General features: G+C 32.8%; 1 protein-coding gene across 3 annotated transcripts in view; it reads left to right on the forward strand.

Annotated features, from left to right (window-relative positions):
- Mon2 (MON2 homolog, regulator of endosome-to-Golgi trafficking) overlaps positions 1-16,691 on the forward strand; it is a 118,071-nt gene that overhangs the window by 26,824 nt on the left and 74,556 nt on the right. For all 3 annotated transcript variants that reach the window (XM_074083809.1, XM_074083810.1, XM_074083811.1), the window contains 6 exons: positions 3,300-3,427; positions 4,208-4,339; positions 7,120-7,249; positions 9,594-9,691; positions 10,367-10,492; positions 14,180-14,374. In XM_074083809.1, the coding sequence (XP_073939910.1) occupies positions 3,300-3,427; positions 4,208-4,339; positions 7,120-7,249; positions 9,594-9,691; positions 10,367-10,492; positions 14,180-14,374 (809 nt within the window). The remainder of the gene's footprint in view (positions 1-3,299; positions 3,428-4,207; positions 4,340-7,119; positions 7,250-9,593; positions 9,692-10,366; positions 10,493-14,179; positions 14,375-16,691) is intronic.

Raw genomic sequence — 16,691 nt, forward strand, 5'->3', positions numbered from 1 at the left:
AAATAAAAAATAAGTAAATGAAAGAAATATCTATATATAAAAATGAATTAAAATAAAATGGAAAATAGAAAATTAAAAAAATAAAACCAAAAAACCTGCAAGTTCAAATGCAATGAGGGTGTCCGTCTCAGTCTCCAATCCTGGAAATGGTGCCTCAGATGTTGTCTGTAGTTGTCTCATCAAAGGGGATGCATAAAGTAGAACAAAACTACACACACACACACACACACACACACACACACACACAAACCCCACCAAGTGTCCCAAGTTCAAATGCAATACAGTTTCTGTAAGTTTTTCAGCATGCAGGTGTAATTCGGTTGTTCTCTCATCGAAGGTAGGGAGAAAAAGAAAAAAAAAGAGTCTGGAGACAGTTCTGAGAATGGTATCTGCAGCTGTGGCTTGCCTGCCTGCTGCTGTCAGCCTGCTGTTGCTGGCGGCATTATTTATGCAGATCTCTGGGGTGAGCTTAGCACTCACCTGGCCCCAAAGGCTTTGTTTGCTCAGAGTTCTCAAGTGGGAGCCTCTGCTACAAGCTTTCCCCTTTCCAAGCACACTGGGAAAGGTGACACTGCCTGTTCTCAGGCCTGCTTGTTTATTTACAGTACATGTGGGAGGTGGGTCTTCCCTCCTCGCCTGTGCAGTTTTCCTCCCACTGCCACTTTCACAAGCTTTCCTGCTCCTGGTTGCTGGGCGCGCCAGAGGCTCTCCAGCCTGCCTGGCTTGTTTATTTACAGTCCTGTGAAGGATTCCCTTCCCCCAATCTTTGGCACTCAGGACACTCCACCCTCTTTCCGGTGTGTCTTTATTGTTCTTTTTGCTTATTTGTCAGTTTCTCTTTTTTCCCGGGTGGAGGTCAGTCTGTCCGGGGGGGCTATGCTGCTCTGGCCCAGGCTTGTCTGTGGGAGTACCATGGTACCGCGAAGCTCACTGGTCCCTGTCTTCCCAAGCCATCTGGGTGCGGGTGACTGGAGGCCAGGGGCCCTCCTGGTTTCTCCGTTTAACATGAAGTGGAGATTCTCTGCACAGGCTGGAGGTGTGGAGGGGTCAAAGTTATGCCTTTTCTCAGTGATTATGTCTGCAAAGTGTGTCTCCAGCATCTCCCCAAGATTTCACTATAGGAGGCTTGCTTTCTGCTTCCTCCCTCTAGCCGCCATCTTGGAATCTCTCCTGGTATGAATCTTACAATTCATGGCATCTTAGAATCACTGTAAGTCAGGTGGTGTAGTTTTCTATTTTGATGTGTAGTTGTTCATATTATCACATCAGTTGAATTTAATTGCTGTTTAAAATGTTACCTGAGTGAACATCTTATGGTAAAATTAAACAAGGAAACAAACCAACAACAACAACAAAACCCAAACCCACCAGCATCAAAAGATGTAGAATGGTTTAGAAGAAAATCTCAAAGACAGTAGTAAAATAGACTTTGAAGAAATGAGGTATCCATAATGCTCTTGATTGTCCAGAAGAAATTGGGAGGAAAAATTTTAAATAGTTAAAAAAGCATTGGGTAATTGTTTAATTGGCATTGATTTTTCTTTGATATTACAGGTATGTCTTAAAATCATTGCCATCTTATACTCTTACAAAAATAAATGCATTTTTTTAAATTTTATGACTCTTTACTGGGTTTAACTGAAGACTAGGCAGACAGCTTTAAAGTACAGGTGTTTGAGCACTCTTTTAAGTTCCTTTATCTTCAGGATGCTATTTGACTTAAAGAGTGGCAGCATAATGTTATAGGAAGAATAGTAAACTAGGAATTTGAAGGCATATTTTCAAATTCTGGCTTCATCACCTACTTACTGTGTTATTTGGGCCAAATTATGCTGTATAAACTATAAAATTTTTGTGATGCTCAAAGAAGAACCATATGCTAATGTCAACTTGTTACTATGGAAAACTTTTTATTTGCCTGAGCAACATTAACAATATGGAGTGCTCAGCAGAAATGGGGTAGCCTCTGATTAGAATGATTCTAGCAGAATTGAATATGGTGGGATATTTAATCACTTTATTAAAGTTTTATGATTAGCATTACGGTCATTTTGATCTTTCATATCAATGTTTTGAGACATTCTTATGGAAACTTGTCTCTCTAGGTTTTAATCAAAACCTGTGTAGAAGAAAGCAAGGAAATAAGGAGAGGGAGCCCTTTTGGGAACACTACTCTTTTCTAGTCATATTTGCCATCTCTTTGCTGTACTGTCAGTAATTTAATGCTATAAAATGAGGGACTTTGTAGAGAATGATATAGGAAATTGTAGTCTCAAGTTACAATACTATAAAGAGTGCTTTAGGAGAGGAAGGGTGTGATTTAAACAACAAAATTAATGGTAACATTGGTTTTGTGGTTTTAGTAGTGATTTTTGGGTGGGTTCTTCTAAATGTCTTTTAAAAAACATTGCAGGACTCACATTTACCTATCTTTATGATATGTCCTGCCTGAAAAATAATTAATGAGTTTTGTATCATTGAGAATAAATATCAAACTCCTAATTTTAGTGTTCTTTTGACTTGGAATTCCATGTTATGTATTCAAATTCCATGAAAATGATAAACCTGTTGTATTCATCATTGTGTAGCCTTTCAGTAAATGTGTACTGATTTAATGTCATTTTATAAATTTAGTATGTATAAATCAGTTTGTACATTTTCTAACCTCTCACATTTTTGTTGCTACTTTAAAATTTTTGAGAGTTGACTTGGTATAGAACAATTTTGTTAAGGTTTGGAATCATAGCATATATATTCAACTAATGTAAAGTACTCTTTCAGTACTAAAAGGAGAAATGCTACTGTTTATAATGAAATGTATTTATTTCTTGAAGAAGAAATTAGAGATGTACAAATTCAAAGCATATAATGAAATTCTAGGAAGTTTCCTAATATTTATTCACAAATTTGAGGATGATATGCATACTATTTTTATTCTTTCTGCTCTAGAGTGCAAATTCCTATTTATTTTCCCTCCTGCACTACATGAAAAAATAGTATTTCTCTGAACTTCTGAGAACCTATGTCCTTAAAAAGTTTATAGCAGAAGATGGGGATGAAACAAAAGACCGAGTGTTAGGAGAAAGATATGGGAAAGCTTCAGTAAATGATTATAGTTTAGGTAGAAAGTCTATACTATCTACCTGAAATATTTTATTTTTTATTACTTGATTTTCATTCTGGTGTGTATTGTATATAAAATGGTTTTTATTGAGATTATCATGGATTGTAATTATATAAAATTATTCCTAATTATGAATTAGATTTAATATTTAATCTTATATGTGTTCCAAATAAAGCACTGAAAGAGAACAGCTCAGAAGTTGTGCAGCCTTTCCTAATGGGTTGTGGAACCAAGGAACCGAAGATCACTCAGCTGTGTTTGGCTGCCATTCAGAGACTCATGTCACATGAAGTAGTGTCTGAGGTAATACAAGGACTTTATCCGAACTGCATGGAAGGGAACAATTTCCACACCTGATATTTAATATAAAATAATTTTATGACTAGTAGTACACTTGAAGAAAACAGCTTTATATTAAATGTAATATATAAATATTTATGAAAGGTAGGAATAATAATTACTTCTAGGTCTCTGAAGTGAAATGTGTTGATCATTAACTTAAATATATTGTTTAGATCTAAATTGATGATGGTAAAAAAAGAAAAAATATTACTATGAATCTGCATCTAGCTTTCAGTCATTTTACCTTAGTTTTGTACTCCATAGAATAGAATATTGTAATGGAAGTGGTAAGTTCTTTTGCCCTTGGTATAGCATCCCAAAGAATGTCAAATTTATTTGAATGTGCAAAGTATACAATGTGTTTTTAATTTTGGTTGCTTTTTTTTTGTTGTTCTTTAACATACTGTAGTGAAGTAATATATAAGAGACTGCAGACTCATAGTCAGTGTGTGTCCATATTATTCATGTCTAAATGGAACTAAGCTTTTTTATTTAGGTATTTAAGACTTACATGTCTCTATTTGTTATAATATATTTTTAAGACGTTTAGTTTTTTTAGGAGAAAATTGGCTCTAAATCTCAAAGTAGTTGAGATGTTTGTACTATATATATCTAAAGTATGTTTTTGTTACTATGATAATGAAATTCTCTCCAGGTGAGGTAAGGTGTGTACCTTTCCTTATATGGGGACCTAAATATATGTTTTATTTGTTAACAGTAATTAAAATTATTATCTTACAGACTGCCGCTGGAAATATAATTAACATGCTTTGGCAGCTAATGGAGAATAGTCTTGAAGAACTTAAGCTACTTCAAACAGTTCTTGTTCTTTTAACAACCAATACAGTAGTTCATGACGAGGCACTTTCTAAGGTAGGGTATATGTTTGTCTGAGTTTATGAATGCATTGAAACAGTATTTGAATAAGCTGGCTGAAAGAGGAAAACCTGACACTTGGAACCAAAAGCAACTTCCCTATAGCTATTGTGTTGATCAACATTGAACTTTAATAACCATGGGTCCCTTATTTTCTCCAGATTAGAGCTGAAATCATGTTAGGTTGCTTAAGCAGCACCCCTTAGGTATTGATGATTGCTTTAGTTATGAGCACGAAATGAAAAAAAGAAAAGTAGTAGAAGTGTAGGAATAGAAAAAGAGGGGAAAATGTGTTGTATGATATTGTGTATATTTTAGATTCCCTTCCTCGCTTTTAAAAACAATTTTACATGTATGTGTTATGTAAACTACATAGTTCAAGTCTGTCTCTTAAGTGGCTAGAAAAGTCTCCTTTGAGCACATGTACCAGATAAGCCTGAATATATGATAGCTAGTTTTGGGGGGTTTTTTGGGTTTTTTTTTTGGCAGTACTGGGGTTTGAACTCAGTGCCTCCTGCTTGCTAAGCAGGTGCTCTACCACTTGAGCTACTCCGCCAGCCCTTTTTTTGTGATGGGTTTTTTTAAAGATAAGGTCTCATGAACTGTTTGCTGGTCCAGCTTCGAACCAGGATCCTCCTGATCTCTGCCAAGTAGCTAGGATTGCAAGCATGAGTCACCAGTGCCCATCTTGATGGCTATTTCTTATTTTTTTCCCTCTCTCACTCTATTTAGAACATAAAAGAGTTGTTGTATTACTTATTTAACTTTTTAAAAAGTGTCTTAAATTACAAAATATTTCTAAAGAACAGGAAATACAGAATAACAAACAGTTTTCAATTAATGATTAAGGAATGTTTTTTGACTTTCAATAATAGTTTTATTATAACTTGCATGCTTTTAAGGGTGGATGGCCTATAAAATAGAGTTGTTTTTCTACCTATCAAATTATTTTTCTGATACATAAAAAGGTTATCAATCTACTAAAGAAATAGGAGCTAGTTATAGGATTTAGTTTAGTATGTTAGCTAATTGAAAATGAAATATTTGGGGATGAAAATCAAGTATAAATAAATAATAAAAAATTGAAGAGTATGAAAGCTTCTGTGCAACCAGTGGGCCTTTGCTTTATGATGAAAGATAAAGAGTAATAGTGATATCAAAGATTTGTTTCCTTTAAAATTTTAATATAATTAAGTTGATTAGGCATAGAGTCTAAATTAGTACTTTCTTTTTATTTTTCAAGAATGGTTTCAAACTGTAAAACTTAGAAGAGCCCATAGGAGAAGATCTTTGTGATATTGGGGTAGGCAAAGATTTCTTAGGGTGTAAAAATCCATGAACTATAAAAGAAGTCACAGAAGGGAGGGAAATATTCACAAATACCTGACATGGACATGTATGCAGACTATATCAACAAGTGTTATAATCCTTTTGTATGACAGAACAACTGAGTAAAAATATAGACCAGTGAGTTCATCAGACACTTCACAAAATAAGATATTCAAATGGCTAACAAATACAAAAAAGAGACTCACTATTACAGCTTATTGGTAAAATGCAAATTAAAACTGCAAGAAGTTATCATTACATATCCAATAGTTAAAATTAAAAGAGACTGACAAGATCCAGTACTGTTGAATAGTTCTGAACTCACACATACTCGTGGCAATATTATAAAATTATAAATCTACTTTGCAAAAGTTAAACCTATATTGTTTTATGACCCAGTCATTTCAGTCCTAGTTATATACCCAGTGTAAATGAAAACATGTCCTCACAGAGTCTTGTGAATGTTCATAGTGACTTTTTTCATAATAGCCCTAAACTGAAAACTACTCAGATGTCCATCAACAGGTAAATAGTTAAGGAAAGTGTTATATACTCATACTGTAGAATCTCCTCAATACTAAAAAGATAACAGAGCAACCCTCTCGGGGCCCCTCCCCCACCTTACATGGAAGCTTTGTCCTTTCCCTTAATAAACTTCTTTTCTGTACTCTCAAAAAAAGATACAAAGTCCTGATACCCATAATAACATACATGAACTTCACAAATATTCTAAGTGAAAGAAGTCAAACACTGAATAAATCTGTTTATATAAAATTGTAGAAAATGCTAGGTAACATACTGTGAAACAAGCAGTTAGGTAAGCTGCTTAATTTTGTATAATTTAGGTGATAACGTCTGTGGCCCAGCTACAGGAAGAGATGAACCTTGGAGGTGCACAAGGAATCTTTTGGAGAAGTGAAAATGTTCTGTGTCTCAATTGTGTCCATAGTCTTATGGGCTATGTATCGTCAGAATTCACCAAATTATATACTTTTGAGGCACATAATTTATTGAATAGAAACTATAATAATAAATTTGATTTAAAGAGAAAAACATGGCTCCTGCTAAAATTATCATAATTTTATTTATTTATATGCTTAGGAATTTATGTAGTATTCCCCCAAATGATTTTGTGTTACAACAGACTGAATACTTACTATTTGTAAAGCAAGTCATTTTGGAGAAATGAAAAAACTGTATACATGTTATAAGAACCAAAATTTAAAAGGTACATATTTCACATTCCTTTAGCTAATCTTATACAGCTATATGTTTACTGAGACTTTGACTTATTTTAAAATCTGAGGATTTTTTTAGTTTTATGGAAAGGGTAAGACTTGTATCCTGATTGAAACAGTCAAACATAAATGATTTGAGGTTATGTGTGATAAAGTTTATAGCTGTGATATTCAGTCTTATTCCACATTAAATGAAAATTGTTATTTTAGGCAATTGTTCTTTGTTTTCGACTACACTTCACAAAAGATAATATTACAAATAATACAGCTGCTGCTACAGTGCGACAGGTTGTTACTGTTGTCTTTGAGAGAATGGTTGCTGAAGATGAAAGACACAGAGGTAAAGTGATAAAAGTTGTTTCCTTTTGATTGTGGTTGGTTTTTACATGCATGATTTCATTTTCATTAATTTTTAGCTTTTGCAATGTGAACTAGGAATACCTAAAAATTAGAAAACTTTTAAGATATATTTCTTTTGGAGTTGGGTATGGAAGAACACCCCTGTAATCCCAGCACTTGGGATGCTGAAGCAGAAGGATTGTGAGTTTGAGGCCAGCCTGGGCTACTTAGCAAGACCCTGTCTCAAAAATATACACATATGTGCATCATTATATCAATAATGGCAATTTAAGAAATAAATCCCACATGTTTTATCACCTTAACAGGTAGACTCTTCATTTTTCATGTTTATTTCTAACGTGCATAATTCATATTGAAAATAAAATTTCACATTTTAATTCAAATACTGTATTTTATGTTTCTTTAGCCAAATATTACATTTAATGGGCTTTTTATGTTATTCCTTTATTCACATAATTTAAATTATGTGAATAAATTATAATTTTATAATTTGGGTTATAGTTTGTGGCTGTTCTGTGATTTAATGAACTAGTCTTCTTTTGGACACTTAGATGGTGTTTGACATTTTAGGACTGTTTTGTGTGTCATCCTACATATATTTTTTCTACTATTTGACTTTAGGATTAATTTCCAAGAATAAATTTTTGCTTATGCCTACTAGTGTGTGTTAATCAAGAATACTTGTATAATATAAAGATTAATCTCTTACATTTTTACTATGTATCCTCATAGAGTCTTTTTCTTTGTGATTTAAAACATATCCTTTCAGAGAGCTGACAGATACTTTCTGTTTTGGCATAATTTCTGTAATTTGATAACTTTTCACTGTAGAAATTAGGTTTTACACATTACCTTTATTGAATGAAAAATAAAAATTTTTCCTGTGATCTAGTGAAAAGATCAGAAAGTGCTACAGTCATGATCAATCTTTTTTTGTAAAGAAAGAACATTTTTAAGTGTTTTTCTGTGAGTTTATCTTTTTTCTAATCTTGCTATTTGTTAATCTTGATTTTGTAAAAACATCAAATTAGATGTTTTTATGACAATACTTGTAAAAGTGGGCAATACTAGGAAGTTATAGTAATTGTTCCTACTCTAATAATTACTTTTCCTGAAATTGACCTTGGTTAGGTTTTTCTCATTTAGTTCAGCCATTCTTAACCTGTTGGTTTGTCAGAATATTTCTACTGACTTTGGTATATGATATTCCTGTATTTTCTGGGGGGATAATGCAAGTGGAATTCTAGTAGTTTAAAATGTTAGGGAATTATTCAGAAATATATTATATGAAAATAGGGTAGTTTTCCAGTTCAAATGTCTTATGCATTCATAACTGAAGTATAATTCCTGGATTGGTAGTTATAGCTCAGTGTCTCTGAAGACTAATATAGCATTTAATGACTTCCAATAAGGTAAAAATTACTTAAAACCCCTTTCTTTTCAAGTTTTTAAATGAACATTTACTCAAAAGAAGCTGTCATAATTTACAGAGAATAGTATCCTTTTTATTAGTAGTGAAAGAAACACTAATGGAGTTGGGAATCCATTACTCTTACTCTTGGCCAGTGAGTAACTGTAACTGACAATAATAGTAGCAGATTAAATAGTTACGTCTTTTGAAGATGTGGTGAGGTGACGGGAATTACCTGTATGGTAAAGGTTTTTTGGGGGGCAGTACTGGGGTTTGAACTCAAGGCCTCACACTTGCTAAGCACATGCTCTACCAATGAGTCATGCCTCCAGCCATTTTATGCTTTAATTATGTTTTAGATGGGGTCTCACATTTTTGCTTGGGGCCTGCCTCAGAACACGATCCTATTTATGCCTCTCGGTAGCTGGGGTGACAGGTGTGTACCACCACACTTGAACTTGACTTATTCGTTGAGACAAGGTCTGGCTAAGTTTTTGCCTGGGGTTGTCTTGCACCATGATCCTCCTGATCTCCACCTCTTGAGTAGCTGGGATTATAGGAGTGTACCACCATGCCTGGCTCCATATGGTAAAATTTGTTTGCTATTTAGAATACATTCAAACATCATGTAAATTTTACATCCATGAGATCAGGGGACTGATGAGTGGGAGACTGGGAAAGTCAAATATACAGGCAAACATTCCAAGCTTATTAAAGTGATTATGAGATAATGAAGTGATTTTTATGGCATTTTATATAAACATAGATCCTCATTATTTTTTCGTTTTGGAAACATAATTCTGAAATCATAATTAAAGTTTATAATTATGTAAACAAGTTTACATCTTAAGCAGAATATGTACTTATTAAAGGACATTATGAACTCCTAAAACCTATCCTATTTCGATTGCAGATATCATAGAACAACCAACACTGGTCCAAGGAAATAGTAATAGAAGGTCTGTCAGTACTCTGAAACCTTGTGCTAAAGATGCATATATGCTCTTCCAGGTATTTCAGTTGCTAAATTAGTTTTTATTATATTCTCTATATTAGAATATACAGAATTTTTGATTTTAGAAATTTATATCTGGCAATATTTTAATGTGAAAAGTTTTAAAGTATGTCAAAAGTAATATTAAAATAGTTCTAAAAGACTGAAGAACAGCTTCTGCATTTACTGTATAGATATTTAAATGATAAAATATTGTGACTCACTTTAAAAAAATAAAATGAATTAAACCCTGAACTAAGAAATAGACTTTGTGGGATAACTAGGCATACAAAAACAAACAAAAAAACCCATGTCTTTAACAAGGAAAATGAATGAATAAACCTGTGATCTACTTAATATAATTTGATGCACAAATACCTGCTTTTTACGTTATTTGACATGAATATATAATTTAAGTAAAATAAGAATATACTGATGGTTATGTTAATTTGGAATAAAAGTTTTTTAAATTAAAAGAACATTAATCATTTATTTGTCTATTACATATGGTCAGTAGTTATATGATTCTATAGAAGTTTACTTACAAATCTGTCAAGTTTTATGCAGTTTGTCAAAATTTGAGTGACTAATGTTTAGTTTCTAAGGAAAAGAGAATTTAAATTTTATAAACTATGAGTTTTGAAAAGTGCATTTTATCTCAGCACATGAAATTGTTTAATTTATTTTCCCAGGACCTTTGTCAGTTGGTTAATGCTGATGCCCCTTACTGGCTAGTAGGCATGACAGAAATGACTCGGACATTTGGCCTCGAATTGCTTGAGTCAGTCCTCAATGATTTTCCCCAAGTCTTTTTACAAGTAAGCCAATTGATATATTGTCTTGTAACAAAATCAGTCTTTAATTTTTTCACAGATATTTTCCAAGAAAGCAACATGCATTTTTACCACATTAGAAGATACAAAGATTAACAGCCTCAGCCTTTAGATATATAGTATTATCTTGCATTTTTTAGTGCCCCCAACATTTTGAGATTTTGACACTCAAGAAATCATTAGAGATTTAGCTAGTTAAATATTTCCCAACCTATGGCTCTGTGAAGAAAATGTAGTTTATGAGCTTTTTTATACTATCTAAAAGCCTAATGAAATTACTGATTTTTTACTTGATTACATACCACTGTTTTTGGATAACTTAAATGGCAGTAGGAAGTCTGCCAATAAATGTGTTGTGCAATACAATATATTCTAAAGCAAAGCAAAAAGGAATAGGAATTCAAACATTTCATTTTACTTGTGAGAAACTAAAGTGCAAAATTGATTCAGTTATTTCCACAAAGTTCCTTAGTAATTAGCAGATGTTGAACTTTAACTTAGGTCTTTTAACTGCCTGTAATCCTTTCCTTACCCTGCTATCTCCCTCCCTCACTAATCCATTTTATCCTTTATTCTTATCTATAAGATGCATGGATCAAGTGTCACAGTAGTATAAGATCTTTTGGCCTGGGACTTAGAACTGAAATTATTTTTTATATGACTTACAGTTTTTTTGGTTATAATGAACAATATTTACTGATGATTTACTTTCTTATAGCATTCTAGGATAATAGGATGAACAGTACTTAGATATAACTTGTTTTGTGTAAAATGTGTGCCAAATTTTGTACATATCCTATTTTCTTTAATTTTCCCAAATGTCCATTTACTTCTATTTTACACGAGGAAACTATATGACTTACAGAGGGTTAAGTAATTTATAAAAAGTTTCATGGTTTTTCAGTGTTTGAGTTCGGATTTGAATTCACGTTGATCCAAATTCCTAATTACTTGCTCTTGTCCTCTCTTTGGTATTCACACCCCACATCCCAACCCTTACCTTCAAAATATGTCCAGGACCAATCACTTACCACTTCTACCACAATTATAGCCCTAACCATCCTAACCTGTTACCAGAATTACTGCATTAAGCTTCCTAACTGATCTCCTTGCATCTATTCTTGTCCCACCTTATCATAGTTATTTTGTTACTCTGTATTCAGAATGGTCTTTTAAAAGAATTCACATACTCTCAGTTCTTTGTAGAAGTGCTTCAGTTGAAAAGTTCAGTTCTCTCTACCCAGAGTAAAAGAAGCCCCATTGTGATCTGTGGATCTTTCCATGATTTAGTCTCCAGTATTCTTTAGTCTTTTATCTCTTTCCCTTCTTCCCCTTGTTCTCACCCTTTAACCACATTGTCCTTATTATTCTTAAAATGATCCTGTGTAGATTCCTTCCCCACAATCTTTGTACTTAATATTTTCTGGACCTGGAATGCTTACATTTGCTGTCTTCCTTCTTTAAGGTCTTTGCTCAGTGGTCAGCTTATCATAGAAATCTTCCCCAACGACTTTATGTAAAATTGAAGCTTTCCTTTCAGGACAGCATCCATATTTTTCTTACCCCTCTTTATGTTTAAACTTTTTATTATTGTTATTTTTTTGGTGGTACTGGGGTTTGAATTCAGGGCTTCATATCTGCTAGGCAGGTACTCTACTGCTTGAGCCATGCCTCCAGCCCTCCTCTTTTTTTGTAGCACCTATCACCTTATAAGTAATATATATATTCCAGATTCATAGTCCCACTGAATTCTTAGTTTATTGTCCTTGCCATAATGCAGGGATATAGAATAATTACTCTGTGTAAGGTCACAGATTTTAGTTCTACAAAATTTTCTTCCAAAAACATATACTAATTTTCTTTTCTCAGAATTCACATATTCAACTAAAAATTATCAGTCATTTATAATGTGTTTAATGCTAAGAATACAATAGTTAGTTGGACTTATGTGTTTTGAAAATTTGGGCTAAAGTTGTAAATTTAAACATTCTTGTCATATAGTTGCTAACTAAAGATACGGGAGTGAATGAGGTGATTTGGTAAAAGCATAGAGTAGAAAGAAAGGGTCTTGTACTCTGGAGCTCAGAGGAGCTTTAATATTAAATGACTGGGTTGAGAGGATGAACATGCAGAAGAGACTTAAGAACACAAGGCCAGAGAGGCAGGAATGAACCAGAAAGTGTTACATAATAAAAGACAAAGCAGGGCTGGGGATGTAGCTCAGTGGTACAATACTTACCTCATATGTATGAGGCCTTGGGTTTGGTTCCCAGGACTGCAAAACGTTTAAACATATTAAAAAAAAGAAAAAGAAAAAGTTCAAGATGAACCAAGTAATCAGTTACAACAAGGGCTTTAAAGAAATCTGATAAGATGGAGACTGGAAAGGCATTTTTGCTTTGACCACAGAGATCATGTTGAATATAATGAGAAGTGGGTTGCTGTGGTGATGATGGAGAAACCCAACTATGGTGAGTTTAGTAGTGAGGGGGGAAATAGTGAATAGATAAAACACTTTTAAGAGTTGTCTCTCTCTATGTGTCAATACATAAGAATAGTTTTGTAAAGTATGAAAATGGACTTAACTGTACATTTTATTTTTGTGGCCAAAGAAACTAACTGTAGGAGTGAGAGTAAAATTTCAAACCATTTAAGTGTTAATATCCCATTTGGGGTGGAAGAAATTAATAAGTACACTAAAGCATATATAGAAATCTAGAAGGGTATACATCAGAATTTAACAGTGATTAACTTATTTCTAGGAGGTGAGATTAGGAAAGCTTTTTATTTTTGTCTTTTTACTTACCTGTATTTTATTCCTTAATTATGTATTTAATGAGCAAATACTTCTTTATGACTTATTTTCCTTTTCTGTACAATTAAAAGATTAGATGGATGATTTTATGATTCTTCCTTTGTTTATAGTCTCAATGAAATTTGGGTGATTAAACCAACAAAATAAAATATATTTGAAGTTAATCATTAAAATGAAGACTAGGCCTTATACTATCCCTATAGTGAGACTACTCTTAGTTAATAAAGACAGGGAATTAACAGATGAAGAAAGTCTTTCTGACTAATTTACAGTGTCTATAAATAAAATTTTTAATTCTTTGCAGAATACTCCAGCTTGTAAAATAATTAGCTGTTTCTCATTAAAGGTTTTATCAGTTCATTGTGTTCAAGTAGAACAAAATTTTAGGTTAATTATTAAATCTCTGCATGAGTGTAATTCTTCTTTGCAGAATACAATCAGTAATTACATTGCTTATTATACTTCATTAATCGAGTTTTCACTCCTCCACAACCTATTTTAAGTGTTTTGTTTGCTCGTATTTCTGAAATATATTTACCAATATCCAATTAAAATTAAAAGTTGCTAGTAATAACACCAATTACTCAATTCTGAAATCATTAATGTTCCTTTTTTAAGTGTGTTATTTTTAAGACTTGTTGAAATATTGATTATCATTTTGTTCTGAGGTCGTTCTTACAACGTAAACTTCAAAATTTTGTGTAAACTGTAAAATAATAAAATATATAAACTTACAATTCAGTTAGATTACTTAAATTAATATTCAAGAAATTTTATTTGCTAGTGAGACTGTGCCTTATAAGTATTAAATACAATTTCTTTTTTTCTTTTTCTTTTTTTTTCCCCTTTGCAAATAGCACCAGGAATTTAGTTTCCTTCTGAAGGAAAGGGTATGTCCTCTTGTGATTAAGCTCTTTTCTCCAAATATAAAGTTCAGACAAGGGTCCAGCACTTCATCTTCCCCAGCACCAGTTGAAAAACCATATTTCCCTATCTGCATGCGTTTGCTGAGAGTAGTATCTGTTCTGATCAAGCAGTTTTACAGTCTTTTGGTAAGTGCTAATTTCCATACATGTTTGTATGTATTACAGTGTGTGTTAGTTTCTTGTTGCTGTGACAAAATACCCAACATAACTTAAATAAAGAATGATTTATTTTGGCTCAATTTCAAAGATTTTATTCCATGGTTGTCTGGTTCCATTGCTTTCAGCCTGAGGCAAGGCAGAAACAACATAGTGACAGGAGCAGGTGGCAGATGCTGCTTACATTTTGGTGGCCAGGAATCAAACAGAGAGCATGCCTGTGCTAGTGGGCTTCCTCCTTCCCATTTTTTCTGTCGGGGTTCCCAGACTATTGACTGGCGCTCCCCACATTCAGGGTTAGTTTTCCCATCTTAGTTTATCATCTCTGAGAATGCCCTTACAGATATACCCACAGGTGTGCATTACTGCTCTCTTAGATACATCTCAATCCAATCAAGTTGACAATCAAGATATACTATCACACCATGGTTCTTTCAGAAAATGGCCTGTATATATGTTAGTTTTTTCTATTCAGTTCAGCAGAATTTTTTTTGAGTACAGGTGTTCTTCCGGGTACTTTAAAGGTTTATTCTATCCTTTATTGAATCTCGCTTATGTTTAAACAGTATTTATAACATGTCAAGGGGAGTCATAGCCTGTCATCTAAAGGCAGAATAGAATTTGTAGTTTTGGAGGTCATCACCTTTTTTAGCTACTTATTTATATCACATACAAAGGATAATTCAAATGATAGAACCCAGTTTATTCTGCTTTTATTTTATTACCTAATATGTCTTAGCAGATGAAAGCAGATGTTAAAGATTTGGTGAAATCTAGGATTAGAAATCATTTTTTTTACTTCTAGTACAGTTCCGAATTTTGTGTAGATTTATGGATATGGAATATGTTTTGATATCCCCTGATCATAATATTATTACTTTAATAATTAGTCATTCAAATGATATTCCTCATGGAAAATGGTATACTCTGTTTCTTTTTTATTTTAAGAAAAGTCAAATTCAGCATTGTTTAATTTTTTAGCATTTATATACTTATTTTTAATTACTAAAATAGCAAATTATAGGAGACTTCAATACCTAACTTTCAATAATAATAGAATAAGTAGATGTAAGATCAATAAGATAATAGGGCAACAGAGGACATGAACAACACTATAAACCAATTGGACCTAACAGACATATCAGAACACTCTACCCAACATTAGCACAATACAGATTTTTCTTAAGAGTACATGGAATATTCCACAGTATTGACTGAATATAACAAGTTTAGGAAGATTGAAATTATACTAAATATATTCTCAGACAATAGTAGAATTAAATCAGAAAGAAAGAAAGTGGAATAAAAGCCACAAATATGTGAGAATTAGAGAACACACTCTTCTTTTGGTGGTATTGGGGCTTGAACTCAGGACTTTGGACTTGTTAGGAAAGCATTCTACCAATTGAGCCACATCCCCCAGCTAAACAACATACCCTTAAACAACCAAGGTTCAAAGAAGAAGTCACAAGGGAAATTAGAATATATCTTGAGACAAATTAAAATGAGATGTAATAAAAGCAGAACTAAGAGGGAAATTTATGGTGATGAATACCTACATCAAAAATAAGCAAAATCTAACATGGATAATGTAATGTTATAGCTCAAGAAACTAGAAGATAAATAATCTAAAGCCAAAGTTAGCAGAAGAGTAGTAATCACAAAATAGAGAATAGAAAAATACAGATTTAGAGAAACTAAATGTTGGTTTTTTGAGAAGATAACAAATTTAATAAACTAGGTAACCTTCAACTAGGTTTTTTGAGAAGATAACAAATTTAATAAACCCTCAACTAGGCTAACCAGAAAAATCTCAAATAACTAAAATCAGAAATGGAAAACTAAACCTTACAACTAATGCTACTGAACTAAAACAGGATTATAAAATGTATCTAAGAACAATTATGCAAGAGATTGAATAACCAAGAAGAAATACAAATTCATTGAAACATACAGCCTAGCAAGATTGAATAACAATAAAATTCTTAACGGAATTATAACTACGAGGGAGATTGAATCAATAATCCAAAGCCTCACAACAAAGAAAAGCTCAGGACCAGATGGTTTCATTAGAAAATTCTACCCAGCATGCAAAGGAGAATTATCACCAGTGCAAAGAATTGAAGAGAATATTTCCAACTCAATTTATGAGGCCAATAAATCCCTGACACCAAAGAACTTTTCCAAAGAAATTATGAAAACATTTCCATTGAAAATTGCCTAAAAAGAATAAAATATTTAGGAATAAATTTAATCAAGGAGGTAAAAGAAATTAAAGACACAAATA

This window comes from Castor canadensis, chromosome 8, assembly GCF_047511655.1.
Source record: "Castor canadensis chromosome 8, mCasCan1.hap1v2, whole genome shotgun sequence".
NCBI lineage: Eukaryota > Metazoa > Chordata > Mammalia > Rodentia > Castoridae > Castor > Castor canadensis.